We start from the raw sequence: 21,767 nt of genomic DNA, 5'->3' as shown, positions 1-21,767 counted from the left end.
TTTTCTTAAAAAACAAAACAATCAAACTCAAAGCTTCTGAAGCTCTTTAAATTATTTCTTTGAGAATTACTTAAAGGAAAAATCTGATGGCTTCTGTTCTGAAATAATGCACAATATAATGTATGAACCTTTTGAAATGCATCATGGGAAGCTTTGCTGGTTGATCCCCAATGTCACATAATATGTTACACAATGATTTGGATTGATTAAATGAATTGAAAACAGATTTAACATTTACTTTATAAAACTAAACTTAAAATTGGACTTTACAATCAACATAAACCTTTACTAGGCTTCCTTTACTTGGAGTGATAACACACAAAATAAATCTGGACCAAGTTCAGTTGATTCACCATCATTCTCATGTAAATATGTTATAATTTACAGTGTTGCTGGGTAAAATAATGAATAGAGGTTCTGTTTGCTGAAATGATTGGATTTCCCAAAATGCTGCAAATCATTAAAAGTATGAATAAAACATTTTAGCCTAATGAGACCAAATTTACAGTTTTAGACGAGGATAAAAACATAAATCAACCTTCATTCAAACTTCAAATTAGATTTGAAGTCTCTGTGTGGAAGTGAGGCCCACACTGCTGAGTGTTGTGTTCTGTGTTTTTCTGTATGTTTATTTCTAGTTTCCGGTGTGTCTGAGTCTCTCTGTTGTCCTTTCTCCCCTTGATTAGTCCCCAGGTGTGTCTCGTTCCCTGATTACCCCTTGTGTATTTAATGTCAGCTGTGTGTCTGTGTCTTCGTCGGGTCCTACGTCTGCTAACGTCTAGTTTACGTCTGATGTCACTACAGTCTCTGTCCATTCTTATCACTTGTGCTACCTGTGTTGAGCCCTGGATTCAGCTCAGCAGTGCTGCCTTGTTGTTGGACGATTGTGGATAATTTCTTTATTAAACTTCATCATCACTCACCTAAGCTGGGTCTCTAGCGTCTACCTCACCACCTCAAACACCGCAAACCATGACAGAAGGACCCGACCACAAACGAGGTGAGGTCGCTGCCTTTTTGGCCCAGTTGGACCGGGAGGTTTTTCGGGGGACTAGACTGGTGTTGGCACCCCCCGGATACGGTCCCCGCCGTTACCTCCGCCAAGGAAGCAGGCGACGTGAGCCGCCGGTGGACCCGGCCCCTCGTCGCCTTCCGGGAACACTACAACCTCTGCCAGCCCGGAAAGAGCGACGTGAGCCGCCGGTGGATCCGGCCCCTCGTCGCCTTCCGGGAACACGCCCTCCACTGCCAGCCCCGAGAAAACGACCTGAGCCGCCGGTGGACCCGGCCCCTGGTCGCCTCACGGAGCCATCACCCCCGCTGCCGGCCCCGAGGCGCTTCGCCGGCACTCCTCCGCTGCCGGCCCCGAGGCGCTTCGCCGGACTTCCTCCGCTGCCCGCTCCGAGGCGCCCCGCTGGACTTCCCCCGCAGCCGGCCCCAGTAAGTTCCGAGTTTCCCAGTGTCAGTCCCGAGTTTCCCAGTGTCAGTCCCGAGTTTCCCAGTGCCAGTCCCGAGTTTCCCAGTGTCAGTCCCGAGTTTCCCAGTGCCAGTCCCGAGTTTCCCAGTGCCAGTCCCGAGCCCCCAGTGCCAGTCCAGGCCCCCAGTGCCAGTCGGCCCCCAGTGCCAGTCCAGCCCCCTGTGCGGTCGAGCCTCCATGTGCTCACCGTCGCGCCGTGCGGCCCTGAGACTCCTGCCGCGCGCGACGACGCGGACCGCCTCCGTGGTTCCGCCTCCTGCGCCGGACGGCCGCGGACCGCCTCGGACCGCCTCCGTGGTTCGCCTCTCGCTGCGCGCGGCGGCCGCGGACCGCCTCCGTGGTTCCGCCTCCTGCGCCCGGGCGGCCGCCCGGACCAACTGGGTGGCGGAAGCTGCAGGGGAACCGGCGAGCCGCTCCGGGTCCGGAGGCGGAACCACGGAGGCGATCCGGCGGCCCAGGAGGTTCCCACCTCCTGCGCCGCGGACGGCCGCCGGACAGCCTCCGTGGTTCCCGCCTCCGGCGCCGCGGACGGCCGCCGGATCGCCTCCGTGGTTCCTGCCTCCTGCGCCGCGGACGGCCGCCGGATTGCCTCCGTGGTTCCCGCCTTCCCGTGTTTCCGCCCACCCAGTTGGGTTTGTTTTGTTTTTGTTTTTTGGACTTTGGACCCTCGTGTCTCCGCCTATTTGATAGGTTGTTTTTCGTTTTTCCATAGACTCTGGCCCCCCGTCCAGCTCCCCTCCACCCACCCTTTTTGTGTTTCAGTTTTTGGGCGTCTGGGAGCCGCCCGTTAAGGGGGGGGTACTGTTGTGTTCTGTGTTTTTCTGTATGTTTATTTCTAGTTTCCGGTGTGTCTGAGTCTCTCTGTTGTCCTGTCTCCCCTTGATTAGTCCCCAGGTGTGTCTCGTTCCCTGATTACCCCTTGTGTATTTAATGTCAGCTGTGTGTCTGTGTCTTCGTCGGGTCCTACGTCTGCTAACGTCTAGTTTACGTCTGATGTCACTACAGTCTCTGTCCATTCTTATCACTTGTGCTACCTGTGTTGAGCCCTGGATTCAGCTCAGCAGTGCTGCCTTGTTGTTGGACGATTGTGGATAATTTCTTTATTAAACTTCATCATCACTCACCTAAGCTGGGTCTCTAGCGTCTACCTCACCACCGCAAACCATGACACTGAGCTCATACGACACAAACCATTGAAATGAAACACATTACTGATCAGATGGCTGGTTTCTGATGCTTCTGATGACTCGGTTGCCAATGGCGACGGAAGAGCTGATGCTGCTGCTAAGCTAGCTGCCCAGAGACCTCAGGCAGTAAACTGCCTCTTCTTTCACACTGGATGATGTAAGATGGTTCAATCATTTGCACATTCTCTACCTGACAAACTTTTTGACCTCTTAATATTGGATTTTTGTCAAATCTCGCCAACTTCAGTTAAAAATGAAAAAATGCAAAACAATAAAAGATTGTTCCTGTGTTGTCTTATTGTGAAAACCGGCCCACTAGTTTTTGTCGAGCCTCACAGACAGTGAAAACCTTCATCCCATTTCCTGCCAAAGGCCTGTTGCATCCATCAGACCAGGTGACTGGGTCGTGATGAAGGATTTTCAGAGGAAGCTCTGGAACTACAAATGCTGGCCTAGTCCAATCCAGAGGCCAAACCAGCTGTTGCTCATGACCAACAGAACCGCTAAAGTCCAGGAAGGAACAACCTGAATCCCCAGCAGACACAGTGAGGGAGAACCAGAACCTCTCTGTAACGTCCATCTAGATCAAACCTCCAAATCCAAAACAAGAGTCAGTAGTAAAACTTCACTCTACCAAGTATCAAGTACTACAACCTCTGACCCCAAAGAGGTCATCGTTCAGTTCAACAGTTAGTTTAAATGTTTCTTAAAGGCTCTCACTGCTGGTCCAGTGGCGAGTGGTCGAAGCGGAGAGTGAAGATTTGAACCATCACTGTTCTGACAGGAGGCATCAAATCCTCCTGAGCAGACAGACTGTCAGTGTTCCTGTTTCTACACTTTACCTGCTTCCAGGTGGGAAAATCCACATTTTCCTGTTGGGTTTTTGAATAATTTACACTACAAACTCTTACCTATACCTTCACTGAGCAAATAAAAGACTTATGTGATATTTTATTGAAAACACATGAAATTGGGAAACTACATCATAATAATTTTTAGTTCTTTGACTAAGATTTAGATTAGATGAATATATCAAAAGTCTTAATAATGCTGACTTTAGGCTGAAACAACTAAATTAAAATGTGCATAAAATCAAACAGTGAAGGTTAACATGAATAACATGAACTGTATGTGGAGATTTTCACTAAAATAAATGGAAATCTGATTTGATAAAAAGCTTAAATAACTCCATGTTTAACTGTATGCATTACTTTATAGTAATAGGATCATTTTCTATATTTTCTAAAATATGCCTGTCCTTTCTGTTTGTCCTTAAATATACACTCAAAAGGAAATCAAATTCAAATTACTGGATTTTTCATATATTTAATTTTGACCAAAGACGATGAAATCAAATGTTGCTTCGTTTGTTTATAACTTGGTTTTATTTGGAATCAAAGAGGAAAAAGATGAAGATGAATTTGAAATTGTTTTGTTTTATTTTAAAATATGTATTAGAATCAGATGGAGCAACATTAAAATTTCACTTGTTGATTATAATATAATATGAGTTTTATTAATATCAAAGAGGATGAGATTATGTAAAATTATTATTAGATTTTCACAAGAGGATGAATTACTATTACTTTAACTTTAAATTTTAACTTTGAATTAAAATAATAAATTATTAAAGTAATTGTTGATAATGCTTCTGAATCTGTTTGGTTTTCCACTGTTTCATTTCCAAACACAATATTTCAAATTTCTCCTTATTTTTTAAAGTTTCCTGAAAGATGACAAAACATACAGATGACCGTCTCTCTGGCAAAGAGAGAATAAAAGGAACATTTTCCTACACAACACAGTGAAAGTAATAAAGGGATGAATATATGGATGCTGGAAGGTTGTTCATATCTTGCGGGATAATCCTTTAATGAATGAATTAATATTTAATGTCTCAAAATGTATGGATCATTTTTTACTTCTCAACATAAAATCCTGCAGAAATTTCCTCTTACATAATCAGTAAGGTGAAATAAAATCTGTTGTGTGATTCATAGTAAATATTACATATTTTCTTATAATCAAAAGAGGAGAATTGTGGAGGGAAAATTATAAGTTAACATCTGCTGATCATGTTGCATTAAATGTTTGTGAATTCTCACCAAAATAAACTGTTTGGGTTAAACACACACAAGGTTGAAGTTGTTTTCCTGCAGCTGATTGGGAACCAAACTGTCTCTCCATGTTTCCAGTTGATCTTAGACCAACTTTGAAAGTGGAAAGATTTGTTATCAGCCATAAAATCAACATGTTGGCCCAAATTTTTATATTGATGCATCTCTGTATCTGATATTTAGACTAGATTGTTTCAAGTGGGAAAGAAGGAAAACTGGATTCCTGTATGATTTTTTAAATGTTGATGTTGAGGGTGGAGTGTTTTGGTCGGAGACATCAGAACGTGAGACGACGACACCAGCAGCCGGTTCTCCACATCTTGGCTCTCGAACTCGGTTCAAAGGTCATAAATGTTTCTGCTCAGGTTCTGCATGAGGGGAAACATTCATGGGATCAACGATCAGCTTGGAGGCAACAGGAACAAAACAAAACTACAGTGAATCATTCAAGCTGGCAGAATAACAATTAAACCTCAATTAACTGGTGGAAACAAATTTAGTTAAACAAACCTGAACTGAAATGACCCAATTGTTGTAGATTATATTTTTTCCATCTATTTTTAAACTTTCTAACTTCTTTCCTGCAGTTCCAGGGTGAGTCTTTCTTCATGACTCTTTAAGGAATGAGAAGCTCAGCTCAATGTTTTTATCCAACCTTGTTATTAATCAGTGAAATCAGTTGGAGGAGAGACGTTTGGTTCCTGTTGCAGCTCAGTGTTAATCTGTTTAATCTGAGAGATGAGCTCCAGTCTAACACTGCAGTGAGGATTAAAACCGGCCAGACAAGGTGAGGGACGGAGGAGAGGTCACCATCAGGAAGTTTGAACCTCTGCAACAAACTGCATTTTAATCACAACCAGCTGCTGATTTTACTGGGTTTTGGTTTTTCCACTTAAATCCTTTATTTTCCAGTTTGGGTTGAATCAGGTGTGGCCCACGTTGGCGCTGTGGCGGGTCGTATCCATGGTGATTTATTCACTAAAAACAGGTTTACTTTTTGTTCTCAGATTTAAATGTAAAATATAGCAGAGATGCAGCGATCAGACCTTTTCTGTCCAACACTGATCTCCAGTTTTCATTCTGCTCTGATCTTCCAGTTCCTGGGATTTTTCCTCCAAAGAGAAAAATGTTCTGCAGGTTCTGAGTTTCAGGTAGAAGTTCTGAATGAAACAGGAAATATTAAGATTTTCCCACTTTATGCTTCAAAGCATTGACCTCTGACCTTCATGGGATGGAAATGTTTTACTGTAAATCAGGACTTTCTGAAAGGAAGAGTTGATGAAAAAATCATTTTAATGCAAATATTTAAATTTGACCAGGAAAAGAACAGAATGAGCAGCAAATGAACCAAATGCAGAAGAAAAATGTTTTTATTTAAAACACATGAAGAAAAACTGCAGCAAATTTACAAAAGGAAGATTTAATATTAAAATCTGACATGTTGAGAAAAATAGGAGCCGATAGAAACAGAAAATGATCAGTGATTGAGAAAAACTGATCAACATTTCAATGAAATCTGATGAATGAAAAAAACAACATCTTGATATTCAGTGTGAAGCTTTGAATGGAAACAAACAGAAAAACATGAGGATCCTGGAATAATCCTGGAATAATTCCAGCTTCCATCTTTAAAGAACTGGAAGAATAAAAAGTTTCCAAGGATTCAATAAGAATTGTTTCACCAAGAAATAGATTGTAGAGACTGAACTATCTGTTCAACAGTGAGAGAGTTTCTCTGACAGGAAGAAAATATTTAAAATCTTTAGACTCAAATCAGCACAGAAACACTGAGGAAACTGAACTGGACCAGAACCAAAATCCAGGAATCAGAGGTTCAGTGAATTTGGTGTTGAAGGTGTGGAGGAGGATCAGTGAGTCAGAGGAAACTCTGTAGAAGGACAGAATGCCAGCAGGACAGTCCACATACACTGATACTCTGTTAGAGACAGAGGAGGAGGAGAGAGGAGTTTGTTTGTCATTATGCCAGACAGAATAACCATCATCAGAACAGAACAGACTCCAGGAATGATCATTACATCCAAGCCAACAGTCTCTACTTCCTCCTTTCCTCCTGATTCTTCTGTAACTCACTGATATATAAACATATCCTCTCCACTCGACCTCCCAGTAACAGCGACCAGTCAGACCAGTTCTACACAGCAGCTGATTCCAGTTATCAAATCTGTCTGGATGATCAGGATATGACTGAAGCTCCTTCACAAATGTCACCTTCCTGTTGTCTTCAGACAGTTTGAGTTTTCTGTTCACTGTGTTTGTGTCGATGGTGAGTTGACAGGAATCTGATGGAGAGAACAAACACAATCCAGCTGCAGTTATTGATCATTTATTGACACTTTGATGATGACTCCTGAATGAGTGATGTGACAGTTTGAAGATGGTTGAATGTGAGCTGCTTTGTTGTCATGAATCAGATGAAAAACACACTTACACTTCCTCAGACCTGGTGTCAGGAATTGGACTCCAGCAGGCTCCACCCTGAAAGGAGGAGGGGGGTCAGACCATCAGTCTCTTTCAGCAGCAAACATGGACATTACATGTCTCTCAGACACACATTGTCCTCCACTGAGACAGGAACAGTCCAACATTTGGATTGCAAACTGCAGTGGATGTAGGAAGGACAGTTGGTGCTGCTGCAGCACAACTCATTTCTCCAAACACAGGAAAAGCTCCAACAGAGAGGAGAAAGGAAATCCCTCAGTAACAACCTGAAGAAACTCACTGAAGCCTAAAAGGACATCAGGAAACTAAGGAAACATTTCTGGAAGCTCAACCTGATTTAATAATCAGCATTAAAATACAATCAATCTAAACTCTGACACAACACCTGGATACCTGTTCCATCCACACTCCCACACACAGATGAAGGAATGAAACACTAAACAGCCCTGCTGCTGAAAACCTGCTGTGGCCTCACTGGAATATCCAGAAATACAAACATTAAAAAGGAGAAGCTGCATCACATTCAACAAAGAGTTCAACAAGAATCAAAGATTTGATCTCTGAGCTCAGACTCACAAACCAGGGAGAGGCTTCCATCATCACACACCTCTGACAAACACCTCCAACCTTTCAGCACTTCCTCTACCAACCAACACCACCAGGTGGCGCTGCACACATTTACAATGAGACCAAGAAGAAGAAGCAGCTTCCTGAATCCAGCAGCTGCAGTAATGGCTTGTAAAATTAATCCTCCCTCCACTGCAGAAGTTCTGGATCAGCTGATCTTGTCTTTTTTATCTTTCTCAGTAAATTTATCAGAACTTTGGATCTGAACAAGTTTCTGCTCTCATTTCTACTTTTTCCTCATCATTCACTGGATTTCTTCCCTCCTTCTGGAAAACAAGAGATTTACTTTCTTTCCTGATTCCATTTATATGTTTGATTATTTTCCAGATGTCGCCTCCTGGTGGAGATCAAAATAACAAATAGATAAAACTACTAAATTATTAAATTTCTATTTCTTCCTTATGAATGTTTTTTTTCTAGATGTTGCTTCATGTGTAAATTAATTTAACTAAAGTTTGTGAGTTTTGCTCTAAAATCCAAAGTTATTTATTTCTCTATCTGAGAACTTTTAAACATCCATCTGACCATTATGAAGATCCTTTTCTTCTCATCTTTGCTTCTTGGGGCTGATTGGTCAGGAGCTCCATCCAACATTGTTTTAAAGTTCTTTCTATCCTCCATAGATCATCATGGAAATCTAACTGCTGAACTCCTCTGACTCTCTGATGAGTGATGTGACAGTTTGAAGATGAATCTGAATATTTTCATTAATATATTCTGAGTTCCTATTTATCTCCATTAAAGATCCTCCACTCTTTAATTTTCCTTCTTAGTCAGGAGAATATTCCAGAAAACTGGGTAATGATCTCTGCCTCCAGATGAGGCGTCTAATAATCTCATTTCACAATCAGCTGAAATCTTCCTGGACACTCGTGTTAAATCAAGGACTGATCCATTTCCTGGATCAACATCTGTTCTTGTCTCTCTTAAACCATCCAAACATCATCAGTTCTTACCCTCTAAATATTCTTCTGCTGTTTGTTCACTTACATGTTTTCTGTTTTCATCCCATTGTATTCTGCATTGGGATTATCTAGACCTTTAATATGGATTAACTGATTCTAATCCAACTTTCATAGTTATCATCTGTAGTTTATTGCATCTCATTTATTATTTTCTCTATTGCTACATATTCTAGATCAGTTCCTCTACTTGTGTCTCTGAACATAGATAATCTTTTCTAGATGTTGCTCATCTTCCTCTCACTGAAACATTTTGTAATGTGTCTTCAATAATATCTGCTTTATGATTTAATTCATCCGCATATTTTTAACTTCCTGTCCATCAGCCAATCAGCTTCTTGTATTTTCTCAGTAGATCCATCAGTGGAAGCCCCGCCCAGCCCATGATGCTCCTGGTTTGTGAAGACAGAGAGACAAACTGAACTCTGATAGGAAACAGTTTCAAACTGATTTTCTCTCTCCAACCTCTTGGTTCCACATGGAGCTATATTTGGCCCCCTGCTGCTCTGACTACCATGTCATTGTGGTTCCAGTAGATGGGTCGGTTTCCCAGGTTCATACAGAACCAGGTGAAAAATTACTACAGTTTAAATGGGCGGCAATTTGAAAAGTTACAACCAAAATTACCAGAGATAATACCAGAGATAATTAAAGTTATTAAACTGTCATAAGAGACAAAAGGGGGTTCAAAATGTTTTCCATTAATTTATAAATGCCATGGTTGTAAACTAGATATTAAATTATCAGACTAAATATTTATCTTCATACTAAATATTTCCCAGCAGACTGACTAAAGACATTTCTCCCTCTTCCTCCTCTATCAGACCTTCTCTGCTCCTGCAGCAGGTTCCTCCATACCTGAGAGCTTCCAGTCTCCAGTGTGGATCCTTCAGTCCAGCCCACAGCAGCTTCACTCCTGAGTCTCCTGGATGATTGTAGCTCAGGTCCAACTCTTTCAGATGGGAGGGGTTGGAGGTCAGAGCTGAGGCCAGAGAAGCACAGCCTTCCTCTGAGACCAAACAGCCTGATAAGCTGCAGACACACAATTCATCACATGATGAGAAAATGAGAACATTGAGGTAGAAACCAAAGTCTGAACTGATCATTTTCATGAGAGGAAAACACACAAGAAACTGGTGCTTAACCTGTTAATAATATGAAATATTAATAAAACTGTATTTCCTTTTGTAAGTAATGAAAATCAACATTTCCCACATGATGGTTGAGAAAGTCTGACAACTGCTGGTTGGAAAGATCTGCAATAATGATCCTTTGTTCAACTAGGATGCAGCAATCTGTCAAATATGTAGAGTTACACTATCAGTCGAAGCCTGACCTCCACTTTTATTAATAACTCTCTTTTTGGTTCTTTCAGTCTGGAGTAAATAAAAATTAGTCATTATTATGTGTTGAGATTTAGCATGTTAACCATGTCACAGTCAGACATCTATTATTATAACAAATAATTATTACATCATCTTTGAAAGCAGGTAAACAATAGAAATGTAGTTTCACCGGTTTGAGGGAAAATAGCAGCTTGAATTAAAGCAGAGCAAATCAGGAATTTCATCTTTCCATTTTTTAACTGTTGGATACAGAGATGGAAAACTGAGCAGAAACTGAAAATAAAACTATTTTTTGAACAAGAATAAATTGCTCAAAAAAAGGATTGTAAAAAATGTCATTTTTGTTTGAGAAAAAATTACAACAAAACTAATGTGAGAAAAATCGAAACAAATACACTCCTAAAACAATCCAAAAACAAGCACTAGCCAAACATTAAATATAGGGAAATTTAACTCTGTATTAAAATTAAAGAGTTCTTGAACGGGCCTTCAAATATGTTTTTAAACATTTTGTTGGAATAGGATGGGCCACCAATATGTTACGATTCTTATGTCATCACACAGAACTCACAAAATACAAAGTCCAGACCAGATTATCTCTCTTCCTTTTTCATTCAGGCTGCATGTTGTGTGTCCAGACTTAACATGGTTTCCCATCTCACAGTAAGACATCTATTACTATTTTACTCTGCTATTGAAAAAACATTTGCATCACAACTGATAGAATGTACTGGACAGAAATCTGGTTTCACCAGGATTGAGAACATTTTACCTGAGAGTTTCCAGGTTGCAGTTTGGACTCTTCAGTCCAGCAGAGAGAAGCTTCACTCCTGAATCCTGCAGGTTGTTGTTACTCAGGTCCAGTTCTCTGAGACTGGAGGACTGGGAGCTGAGAACTGAGGACAGAGCTTCACAGCTTCTCTCTGAGAGGTTACAGTCACTCAGTCTGAGGAGACAGAGAGAAAAATATTAAATAATTCTTCAAAATGTATGCTTTTTTTCCCAGTCAGCGATATTCTTTTTGAAAAATAGAAAAATATCATATTTTCCACATCTTTATGATTCATGTATTGTGAATTAATTTATTCTATAGCTGGGTCTCCAGTATTAAATGACTGAAATACAGCAGGCAGCAAGGAGGCTGGCAAGAGAAACAATTTCTATAGTGAACTTTCTATAGTGAATCAATCCAGTGTCAACAGAAAAAAATATTTCTGCTGCTGGAACATGTAACATTATGAATAGTGACCTTTGAGAGCCGGTCTCTCTTTTACTCATTATCTGCTAGCAGCCAACATTGAGGAGTCAATGCACGAGTAAACAAGCTGATAAAGCATGACTCAATATTTATCTCATCATTAACAGATTTTTATCAAAAATAAATGCAGTAACAATCTGTGTCCTTACAGAGCTTTGTTGGAGGCTTTAACCACTGGCAGCAGCCTCAGAAGAACCTCCTCTGAAGCAGAGTATTTCTTCAGGTCAAACACATCCAGATCTTTTCCTGATGACACTAAGATGAAACCCAGAGCTGACCACTGAGCAGGAGACAGTTTATCTGTGGAGAGACTTCCTGAACTCAGAGACTGTTGGATCTCCTCCACTAGAGAACGATCATTCAGTTCATTCAGACAGTGGAACAGATTGATGCTTTTCTCTGCAGACACATTCTCACTGATCTTCTTCTTGATGTATTGAACTGTTTCCTGATTGGTCTGTGAGCTACTTCCTGTCTGTGTCAGCAGACCTTGTAGGAGTCTCTGATTGGTCTGCAGTGAAAGTCCCAGGAGGAAGCGGAGGAACAAGTCCAGGTGTCCATTTGGACTCTGTAAGGCCTGGTCAACAGCTCTTTGATGGAGAGAAATTATATTTGATCTGTTAAAAAATGTAGAAAAAAATGATGGTGTATCATCTTTCATCAGGTTTACCCCACAGTTAATGAAGGTGAGATGAACATGAAGAGCAGCCAGAAACTCCTGAACACTCAGATGGACGAAGCAGAACACCTTGTCCTGGTACAGACCTCTCTCCTCTTTAAAGATCTGTGTGAACACTCCTGAGTACACTGAGGCTGCTCTGATATCGATGCCACACTCTGTCAGGTCTGATTCATAGAAGATCAGGTTTCCTTTCTGCAGCTGATTAAACGCCAGTTTTCCCAGAGACTCAATCATCTTCCTGCTCTCTGGACTCCAGTGTGGATCTGTTTCAGCTCCTCCATCATACTTGACCTTCTTCACTTTGGTCTGAACCACCAGGAAGTGGATGTACATCTCAGTCAGGGTTCTGGGCAGCTCTCCTCCCTCTCTGGTCTCCAACACATCCTCCAGAACTGTAGCAGTGATCCAGCAGAAGACTGGGATGTGGCACATGATGTGGAGGCTTCGTGATGTCTTTATGTGGGAGATGATCCTGCTGGGATGCTCCTCATCTCTGAATCTCTTTCTGAAATACTCCTCCTTCTGTGGGTCATTGAACCCTCTCACCTCTGTTACCATGCCAACACAATGAGGAGGAATCTGACTGGCTGCTGCAGGTCGTGTGGTTATCCAGAGGAGAGCAGAGGGAAGCAGTTTCCCCCTGATGAGGTTTGTCAGCAGAACATCCACTGAGGTGGACTCTGTAGCATCAGTCAGGATCTCCTTGTTGTGGAAGTCCAGAGGAAGTCGACTCTCATCCAAACCATCAAAGATGAACAGAACCTGGAAGTGTTCAAAGCTGCAGATTTCTTTGGTTTCAGTAAAGAAGTGATGAACAAGTTCCACCAAACTGAACTTTTTCTCTTTCAACACATTCAGCTCTCTGAAAGTGAATGGAAATATGAACTGGACGTTCTGGTGGGCTTTGTCTTCAGCCCAGTCCAGAGTGAACTTCTGTGTTAAGACTGTTTTCCCAATGCCAGCCACTCCCTTTGTCATCACTGTTCTGATTGGTTGATATCTTCCAGGTGTGACTTTAAAGATGTCTTCTTGTCTGATTGTTGTTTCTGGTCTGTGTGGTTTCCTGGATGCTGTTTCAATCTGTCTGACCTCATGTTCATCATTGACCTCTCCAGTCCCTCCCTCTGTGATGTAGAGCTCTGTGTAGATCTGGTTCAGAAGGGTTGGACTTCCTGCTTTAGCAATCCCCTCAAACACAGACTGGAACTTTTTCTTCAGACCAGATTTAAGTTGAGGTTGACAAACTCCAGCAAGATGTTCTAAATAAACATACAAATTAAAATTAGGAACAAATCAATATTATATTCTGAAGATGATTTGAATAAATAGAATTTAATTTCATCAGATATCAGTAAATGTTTGATTCATACACTAAGTCAAATCTTTGTAGAACCTTCTCTTACTGCTCTGCAGATGGTCAGCCAGCTCCTCCTGCCTCATCCTCCTGAGGAAGTTCAGTGTGATCTTCATCACTGACTCTCTGCTGCTCCTCCTCTGCTCTTCTTCCTCACTTTGCAACACCTCATCTTCTGTCTGACTCTCTGAGCATTGTGGATCATCTGAACTCAGAACCTTCTGGATGTTTTTCAGCTCATTCTTCACAAAAGTGACAATGTTGTCCTCCAGCAGCTGAATTAGAATAATAGATGAAGGAAACATGAGACTGAAGTCAAGGAGACAAACACCAGATGGATGTTGGATAGACTGACAGCCCTCTAGTCTACAAAGAGGAGCATGGAGATGAATGTGAACAGATCCCTTGAAAAAGTAGTTGTTGTCCATGGACAAACCTTAAATATGGAGTCCAGTTCTGTTTGATGCTGCTGGACAGACGGATCACTGGGAACCTCTGAGCTCTGCTGGTCAACTCTGTGGAGGAACCAGGAACATTTAGGAAGTTAGGAAATATTTATTCAGCAATATTCACAAATAAAATTATCAAGAGTTTTGTAATAAAAGTCAGTTAAAACAGAGCATGACATGAACACAATACAAAGCATAAAGAAAGAGGAAGATAAATTACAAGGATGAAGACCAGTAACACCGGAATAACACAACAAACTTTTTATAAAGTTGGTTCTGAACTTGGACTTCAAACAGTCCACACTGTCAGCAGATCTGATGCTGGTAGAGTCAGTCTCCCAGAGCTTGGGGACAGTAGAAGTGAAGGCTCTGTCCACACAGATCTTTAGGACAGTGTGGGACATCCAAGAGGTTCTGATGACAAGATCTGAGGTGATGTGAACATGGAGGAGGTCTGAGATATGTGAGTGTGTGTCAATGTGGAGTCCTCTCCTGGATGTTATAGTGAGGATTTTAAAATGGATCCAGTAGATCACTGGAAACCTGTATAGCACGTTTTAAACAAAAAGGCAAAATGCTTTGTATCAAAACAAAGCATTAGACTTGGAATCGTCACTTGGCCACAATGACAGATATAAACAGAAGAGTTACAGCAGTCAGAACCATTGGGTTCTGATTCTTCCTTTTCTTCTTGTCTGAATCTCTGATGGGTCCTGGTATATACGAAAATTAATTACAAACTCTGAAGTTTTGATTTGAATATAATTTTAATGTGACTGATTGTAAATCAAAGAGCTTTGAGACACATCAGAACCAGACAGATCATCAACTTGATGTTTTAAATTATTCCCATCAGAACCGGTCCAATAATACAACATGTTACTCATCATTTGTCCTCCTGAATAATTTCCAGCCTTGTTTAAAGAACAAAAAGATCTGTTTCGTAAACAAAAATGTTGGTATGAACTGAGAACAGTTTTGTGATCTTAGTGTTGAGCTCTGACATGGAGATGAACCAGGAGTCCTTTCCACTCTGACCATCCAAGGAGGATCTGATGGAGCTTCATTCAGAACCAGATGATTTATTTGAAACCATGTGGTACTGAATCAGATCCAGATGAGATATTATTTAGTGTAATGGTTGACAATCAGTCATGTTGAATGATGTTTGTACCTCAGAGATTAAACTGGAATCATAAAATTAATTTATGGAAACTTTCTCTTTCAGCATTAATCTGTCTGTTGTCAAATTTAGAGAATGATCCAAATATAAATATAAATGAAATTCACTTCTACGTTTGTGTTTGTGTTTGTGTGTTAATATCAATATTGGATGAATTGAACGAGTCTGTTTCAACTGGGAAAGTTGACATAATGCAAAACGGAATAAAATGCAGTTAAATGGATCATATCAACCTAATAGTTTGTCTGTCTTGATTGAGGATGTTTTTCTGTGCTTTACATGTTAGAGTTCATAGTATAAAAGCCAGTTGATTCCATCTAATGGTTAAAATTTTTTTCCTGTTATTCATCAACTGTCATTTTTACTTACGGTGTCAATAACCGGCCAGTAGGGAGCAACATCACCACATCATGGTTAAATTGATGTCAGGGAAACATCAGATCTAGTTTTTGAGACTTCTGTTAACTAGATGGATGTGGAGAAGCTCTGGGTAAGAAGAACTGTATAAGACCTAAACAGACCTGTTTTGTACTTTTAAGTTATTCCATTAAATATTTTATTTATTGAAGATCTTTCAGATTCATCAAGTCCAATGCAGTTGAACTTAATGGAAAAAATGAAGTTCATCTATTAACATCTTCCAACAAGAAACATAACTTATTGGAACATGTTACCATGATGTAATACATATGAAAAGAAAATAACCTGGAATTCATTCTATAGTTACCAAGATAACAGAACCCAAAAGAACTTGGAATCGTCACTTGGCCACAATGACAGATGTAAACAGAACAGTTACAGCAGTCAGAAACATCTCACCTCTCTGTTGTTTGAGATCCAGGAGATTTAAAGTCAATGAGTTTATCCTTTGACCAGTCACTCTTAAAGGACACACAGCTGGGTTCTGGTTCTGGTTCTGGTTCTGGTTTGAGTCTCTGATGGATCCTGACAGAAACATGATGATTAAAACTTAATCAGCAAAGAGGAGCAGCAGCAGCTTCATCACCACGTCTGTTCTGGCCTGATATAGTGAACGCTGTGTGAAAAGGGCTGTGGACAGTTAGAGATGGTGACCTCACCTCTGACCTTTGCTCTGGCTCTCATCTTCCCCACACAGAGTGGTTTTAGAGGGAGGGACTCCCTCCTCTCTGTCCTCACACTGATCCATGCTGCTGAATTCACATCAGCTCACACACACTTTCTACCTTCACCTGCAGAGGAAACACACATCATTCATCTGCACATCAACTCTGATCATCCTTTACATCATTAGAGCTGGAAAAAGATCAGCTGCTCCTCCTCTGATTGGCTCTTCTTCTCTGCTTCATATCAGTGTCAGGTTGTAAAATTAATTTCAATTTAAAGCGGCATTCACAATATCTTCAAGGGGGTTCCGTCTCAGGAATCAGGTAAAATCTGATACACCACTTATTTTAATAAAAAAATAAATATCCAACCAATCAATACGAAAGGTGTTGATTTTTAGCAAAAATTATTTTTTGAAAAAACCACAATGCTAAGAAATAATTAAAGCTATTCTGTTAATGAGATCAGTAACCAAAAATTCCTTAAAATAATTATAGTTTAGATTTAAATCACTCAGTTTGTCAGCAAAAACCTAATAAAAATAAATAAATATCCTAAAATTTAAGTTCTTTTTCAATCATAATAATGTCCGCAAAATAGTCCTGTATACTCAAATAACAAAAACTCTTAGAAGTGCTTCCCCGATTTAATCCAAAGTCTCAATCAAAAATGAAAAATCAGAATTGACAAAAGCCCCCACAGAAATGATGACGAAAAATCAGTGGAACCACCAAAAATACCCCCCCAAAAAATTAAGTCCAAATCTCACTGGAAGCGGCTTTCTTCTGACTCTGCAGCATCCTCTACCACCAGATATGTTTCCTGGGTGCAAACACCGATCTTGTTCCTAATTACACAATCTGCGGCGCTGGGGCAAACTCCGATTGCCATTCAATGTCTTTTTTTTTTTAATTATTTTTTACTTGTTTTAAGCATTAATCAAGATAAATCTCCCGCTGCACAGATCTGACGGTGTGCGTCTTCCTCTCCTGTTGCGCCGCTGCACGCTGACACACACACCCCTTTTTATTTACTAATTTCAACCACACCTAAAACCAGCATTAATAATTTTAACAATGACATATCAGAAACTGTTTTACCAAACAGTTTGATACATTTACTCTTTAATGTATTTATTCAGAAAAAAACAAACATATGTGGTTATGTTACAAGGTGAATGCAGTCAGACAGCAGAGGCAGAGGAAGCTGCCATCAGCTGCTGCACTTCTACTTTCTGTCCACTAGATGGAGACATGGAGCAACATTTACATTCACTGATTCAACCTAAACAGGAACTGAGCACATGGTCCATAAAAGATTAACTACTTAATAACCTCATTGAATCAAACACATTTTAACAATACTATTTTTTGAAAGGAAGTGTCAGGACGCTGTTGTGTATGACTTTAATGGTGGAGACTTGAGGACTCTTTCATAAAAGAAGGATTCAGAAATCCAGGATAAGATATAAAGCCTGGCTTGACATGTCTCCATCAGTTCATCCTGGTTTTATCCATTCCACAAAGACCAAACCAAACTCAAGAGGTGCACTTTATCAGATTTCTTCAAGAGTTAATGAGATCAATCACCTGTTCACTGATGCCACAATAGATGAATAGCATACGCCATACCTCACACCAAAAGACTAATTACTTTTGATGGAGAATATAAAGGAACTGAATCAAATCATACTAAAGAAAATGAATAGTAAATAATTGTGGATTGATTGAATGCATAATTGTTGGGTAAATTGTATTATTGGTATTATCAATTATTTGTTGTTCATGTAGTCTTATAGTTATATCTTTATAATGTTTTACTTATATGCTTTTACTTCATTTTAATCTTAGTATAAAGAATGTTTCTTTGTGTTGAATAACTTTGATGAACTGGAAGAATCTTTGCATGTCCACATTGTGGATTGAGGATGTTGGAGATGCATACATAATGGAATTTTTGATAATTTGGACTTGGCGGATGCCTGGCATATCGGGAAATTCGGAAAACGTTGGCAGCTGTTTTGCCCACTGAGATGCTGACGTCTTGTATGAAGAAATGTCTTGCTGTGAACACTCAGACTCAGATGCTGTGTGACCAGAACCACAAATTGGAAGTGATTCTTGCTCAGCGCCACAACTCAGTTGCATTTCCTGAAACTCACTCGCTGGAAGGAACAGACGTTGGAGAAGCTGCAAACTCAGCTTGACGGGACTGATCATAAGTTTGGCTTTCTGGAGTCGCCATTGAAATGTAACAGTGAGAACTTAAGGCAGATGGAAAAATGAATGGAGTCTGCATGATCCAAAACAATTAATGTCACCTGAATATGATTCCCCCTCTGTCAGTCATGGAAGGCTGAGTATCGCTATTTCTCTTGAATGTTATATGAACAGGATGCTCTGCTCCCACTACCCTCTCATTTTCCCCATCATATCAATGGACCTGAACCAGATCTCTACTGATGTCAAAAACACTCCATCATTTATGGCTGGGGGCTATGAGACAGTGTTCATGGATTAACTTATAATCACACACAGGCACATACCCACTTGAGAATAGCTATAAACACACTTATTCAGCTCACCACCTTTACTGGGCCCCTTCCTCTTTCTCCTACAGTAAAGCAACCTACACTGTTGTACTGTTGTCCTTAGACAAACTTAGAACAGCAATCTTTATAAACAATAAAACAGTAACACAGATTATTTTAAATGTGACAATAGTATTTTCTATTATCATAGTGTTAAAAATACTAATACTACATGACTGAATACCAAAATAACTTAGCTGCATTTTCATGCAGGGTGAAAAAAAGACCAAAACATGTAGATAAGTAGGTGGAATCAAGCATTGGTTTCTGATGGGTGTGAGGAACCAGGCTTAACTACCAGGTCTGGAGCAGGTTAGTTTCTTAGGATACATTGCCATAGTAATCTATGTGCTACTGATTTTGTGAAACCAAATCAAGGCTTGATTAAACCAGGATATCTGAAAAATCCTGTCTTAATCTGCTATTCTTGTTTTGTGAGGCAGCACTCAAAATTTGAATCCATTAAATAGGAACCTGATGTAGATTGGTCAGAGAAATAACAAAGAAATATCAGCTGTTCATTTTGTTTGATTGCAGTCCATCACTAATCTAATAATCCTGTAGATTAAACTTCAAAAGTAAGAGAGATTAAACTTTGAGCTGAAATCCAAAATGAACCTGTTTTCCAAACATCAAAGAGCAAAAACAAAAAGAAAAGTTCTTGAAGTCAAAGTTCAAGTAGGGAAAAAGCAAACTTACAGTTTCTTCAAATGATCCAAAGAGTTGAAGAAGAACAACTGAACAAAAGACAGACTTTCAAACTGAAAGTAAATGTGAGGGATGTTGCGTGACTGATGACATCACAACTCACATGCTTTTTAGTTTGTACTTTCAGAGCAGCAGGTCTGCAGTGAAATTAGAGAAATGTTTATAATGAGGAAGGAGAGAAGCTCTAATGACAATGTTTCATGATGGAGTCATGAGAAGAAATGAGTCCAGAGAAAAGAACAGCTGGTTGCTTCCTTCTGCTGTAACCAGTAAGACTATTAATACAAACAGAAAATAATCCTAACAAACTAAACTACAGTTCTTGATATCACCACAGTACTCTCTGTTTAAAACCAGGATCAGCTGATCCAGGTTGACACTCTGGTTTCATTTCAATCATCAACCTGAATTTAAAGTCAGAGTCAGATCCAGCAGCAGAGAGGTGGCAGCTTGTTCCAGACTCATTATTTACACATGCAGCTGTTTTCCAGCTGTTCTCCACAGTTTGGAGGGAAGGGGGATGTTTGGAGGAGAGAACCTGAACATTCAACCTCCAGGTTTTACAGCTACATAAATTAAAGCTAAAAGCTGCAGGGAACCAAACCTCCATGTCTCGACTGGAGTCACCATGGCAACGCTTTTCCAAATGTTAGGATAGTGGATCGAGACGACATGAGAGCCGATGAGTTGTTTTTATTTAGTGGCAGAGCTGCATTCATCCATTCATCATCCCAGTTTTCCTGCCATGCAGATTAATCTCCATTTATCTGAGACCAAATGTCACAAACTGGGATTAAGAGAGTCGAGATTTTGAAATCTGCCACAAAGAGAAGAGAAGCTTCAAAATCCTATAATTAAAAAGTTTTTCATCTGAAAAACGTTTTAAAAATTGTTGCTCTTTATTACAAATCAAACTGATTAGACATTTTATTTTGAAGCAATAAGCTTTAGTTAAATTCATAACTTTATATTATTATCAAACTATTCTAAAAACCATTCAAATAGAGGAAAACTGATGTATGGAGGAATAAATGTGCCTCAGTCAAGATATGAATAATTGCCATTCATATCATAAATCTCTATAAACATGCACATCACTCTCCATGACACAACCATGAAAAAGATTTATGTTTCTGTCCCAAAGCTCCTACATCAGGAGGTTAAAGCCTCTCAGATCTGTTTAACAGGAGGCAGATTTCCAAGTCACGATCATTTCAATCATTTCCAATTGTTTGTGTAAGGAAAAAGTCTGGTGAATTGAGGATGTGTTGTGATTACAGAGAACTTAACAGGAACTCAGAACAGAAACCACAGAATTCAGGACATGTTAGACTCTCTTCATGGCAAATCCCTCCATCAGGGCTTCTTGGACCCAGAAAGCCTCTCATTCACAGCTTTCATTACACACTGGGGCTTAGACCAGTGGAACCGCAAACTGTTTGGCCTCAGCTCAGCTTCTGCAGTTTCAGCGCAGTATGGAGGACTGTTTAAATTGACTGTGTGATGTCATCAGTCAGCCTTATTTAGATGACAACTTAGTGAACACTCTTTCATTTGAAATGCATGTACAACATATCTGTGATGTGCTGCACAGATACCAAACGCATAGTGCAGTGGTACCTAAAGTTTATTCTGGAGGGCCAGCATCCTGCATGTTTCAGTTCTCTCCTTGGTGGTAGCTAAAACATGCAGGATGGTGGCTCCTGAGGACCGACATCCTGGGCACCACTGACATAGTGTCAAACTTACTCCTCTCAAATGTGATGCTTTAAGAGGCAGGTGTCTCTATGTGTTTGTTGGAGAGCCCAAAATGCAGACAGGAGCTGGGAGTATGGATCATATTGAATGTTTTGAAACGTGACAACTTACAGAAAAGTCACAGGGAGCCAGCAGAACAAAAACAGGAACCAGCAGCAAAAAATAAGCAGAATATCAAAAGGGAAGTAACCAGGATACAATGGGATTTAGTGAAGGAACCAGCAATGAGTTTGAGCAGGTGAAGAGTTTAAATACTGTTAGGGTGAATGCTGGAACAAAAGATCTGGGCTGATTAACTAATAGGTTGCAGGTGTGAAGAGAGAGAGAGTAAGAGAGAAAATGGTACAGGGGGCAAGGAAGAGAACACAACAAAAAATCTAGGAAAATTAATCTAACACATAATAACTGGACCTAAGAAACATAGTAAAGATAGAATAACAAGGAATAATTAGAGACATTAGAAACACTAAGAAGGACAGAACTAAAGTAAAACAGAAACAAGACTGATGTAATTAAATAAAGA

The 21,767-nt window shown here is 40.2% G+C and overlaps 1 protein-coding gene and 1 long non-coding RNA gene across 2 annotated transcripts in view; one reads left to right on the top strand and one right to left on the bottom strand.

Annotated features, from left to right (window-relative positions):
- The window catches only part of LOC122847074, a 23,113-nt gene extending 11,396 nt beyond the window's left edge, over positions 1 to 11,717 (top strand). Inside the window, exons 2-3 of the long non-coding RNA XR_006373327.1 lie at positions 5,933 to 5,938; positions 11,588 to 11,717. This is a non-coding gene — a long non-coding RNA (uncharacterized LOC122847074). The remainder of the gene's footprint in view (positions 1 to 5,932; positions 5,939 to 11,587) is intronic.
- LOC122847054 (NLR family CARD domain-containing protein 3-like) overlaps positions 5,995 to 21,767 on the bottom strand; it is a 22,324-nt gene continuing 6,551 nt past the window's right edge. Inside the window, exons 2-10 of the mRNA XM_044144413.1 lie at positions 16,182 to 16,313; positions 15,922 to 16,047; positions 13,907 to 13,985; positions 13,520 to 13,745; positions 11,584 to 13,375; positions 10,949 to 11,122; positions 9,689 to 9,862; positions 7,231 to 7,277; positions 5,995 to 7,081 (exon numbers count right to left, since the gene is read on the bottom strand). Coding sequence (XP_044000348.1) covers positions 6,555 to 7,081; positions 7,231 to 7,277; positions 9,689 to 9,862; positions 10,949 to 11,122; positions 11,584 to 13,375; positions 13,520 to 13,745; positions 13,907 to 13,985; positions 15,922 to 16,047; positions 16,182 to 16,270 — 3,234 coding nt within the window. The 5' untranslated portion in view covers positions 16,271 to 16,313 and the 3' untranslated portion in view covers positions 5,995 to 6,554. The remainder of the gene's footprint in view (positions 7,082 to 7,230; positions 7,278 to 9,688; positions 9,863 to 10,948; positions 11,123 to 11,583; positions 13,376 to 13,519; positions 13,746 to 13,906; positions 13,986 to 15,921; positions 16,048 to 16,181; positions 16,314 to 21,767) is intronic.

The sequence above is a fragment of the Gambusia affinis genome, linkage group LG17 (assembly GCF_019740435.1).
Source record: "Gambusia affinis linkage group LG17, SWU_Gaff_1.0, whole genome shotgun sequence".
Lineage (NCBI taxonomy): Eukaryota > Metazoa > Chordata > Actinopteri > Cyprinodontiformes > Poeciliidae > Gambusia > Gambusia affinis.
The sequence above is the reverse complement of the archived record's forward strand: the minus strand, read 5'-3'. Positions and strand labels throughout refer to the sequence as shown.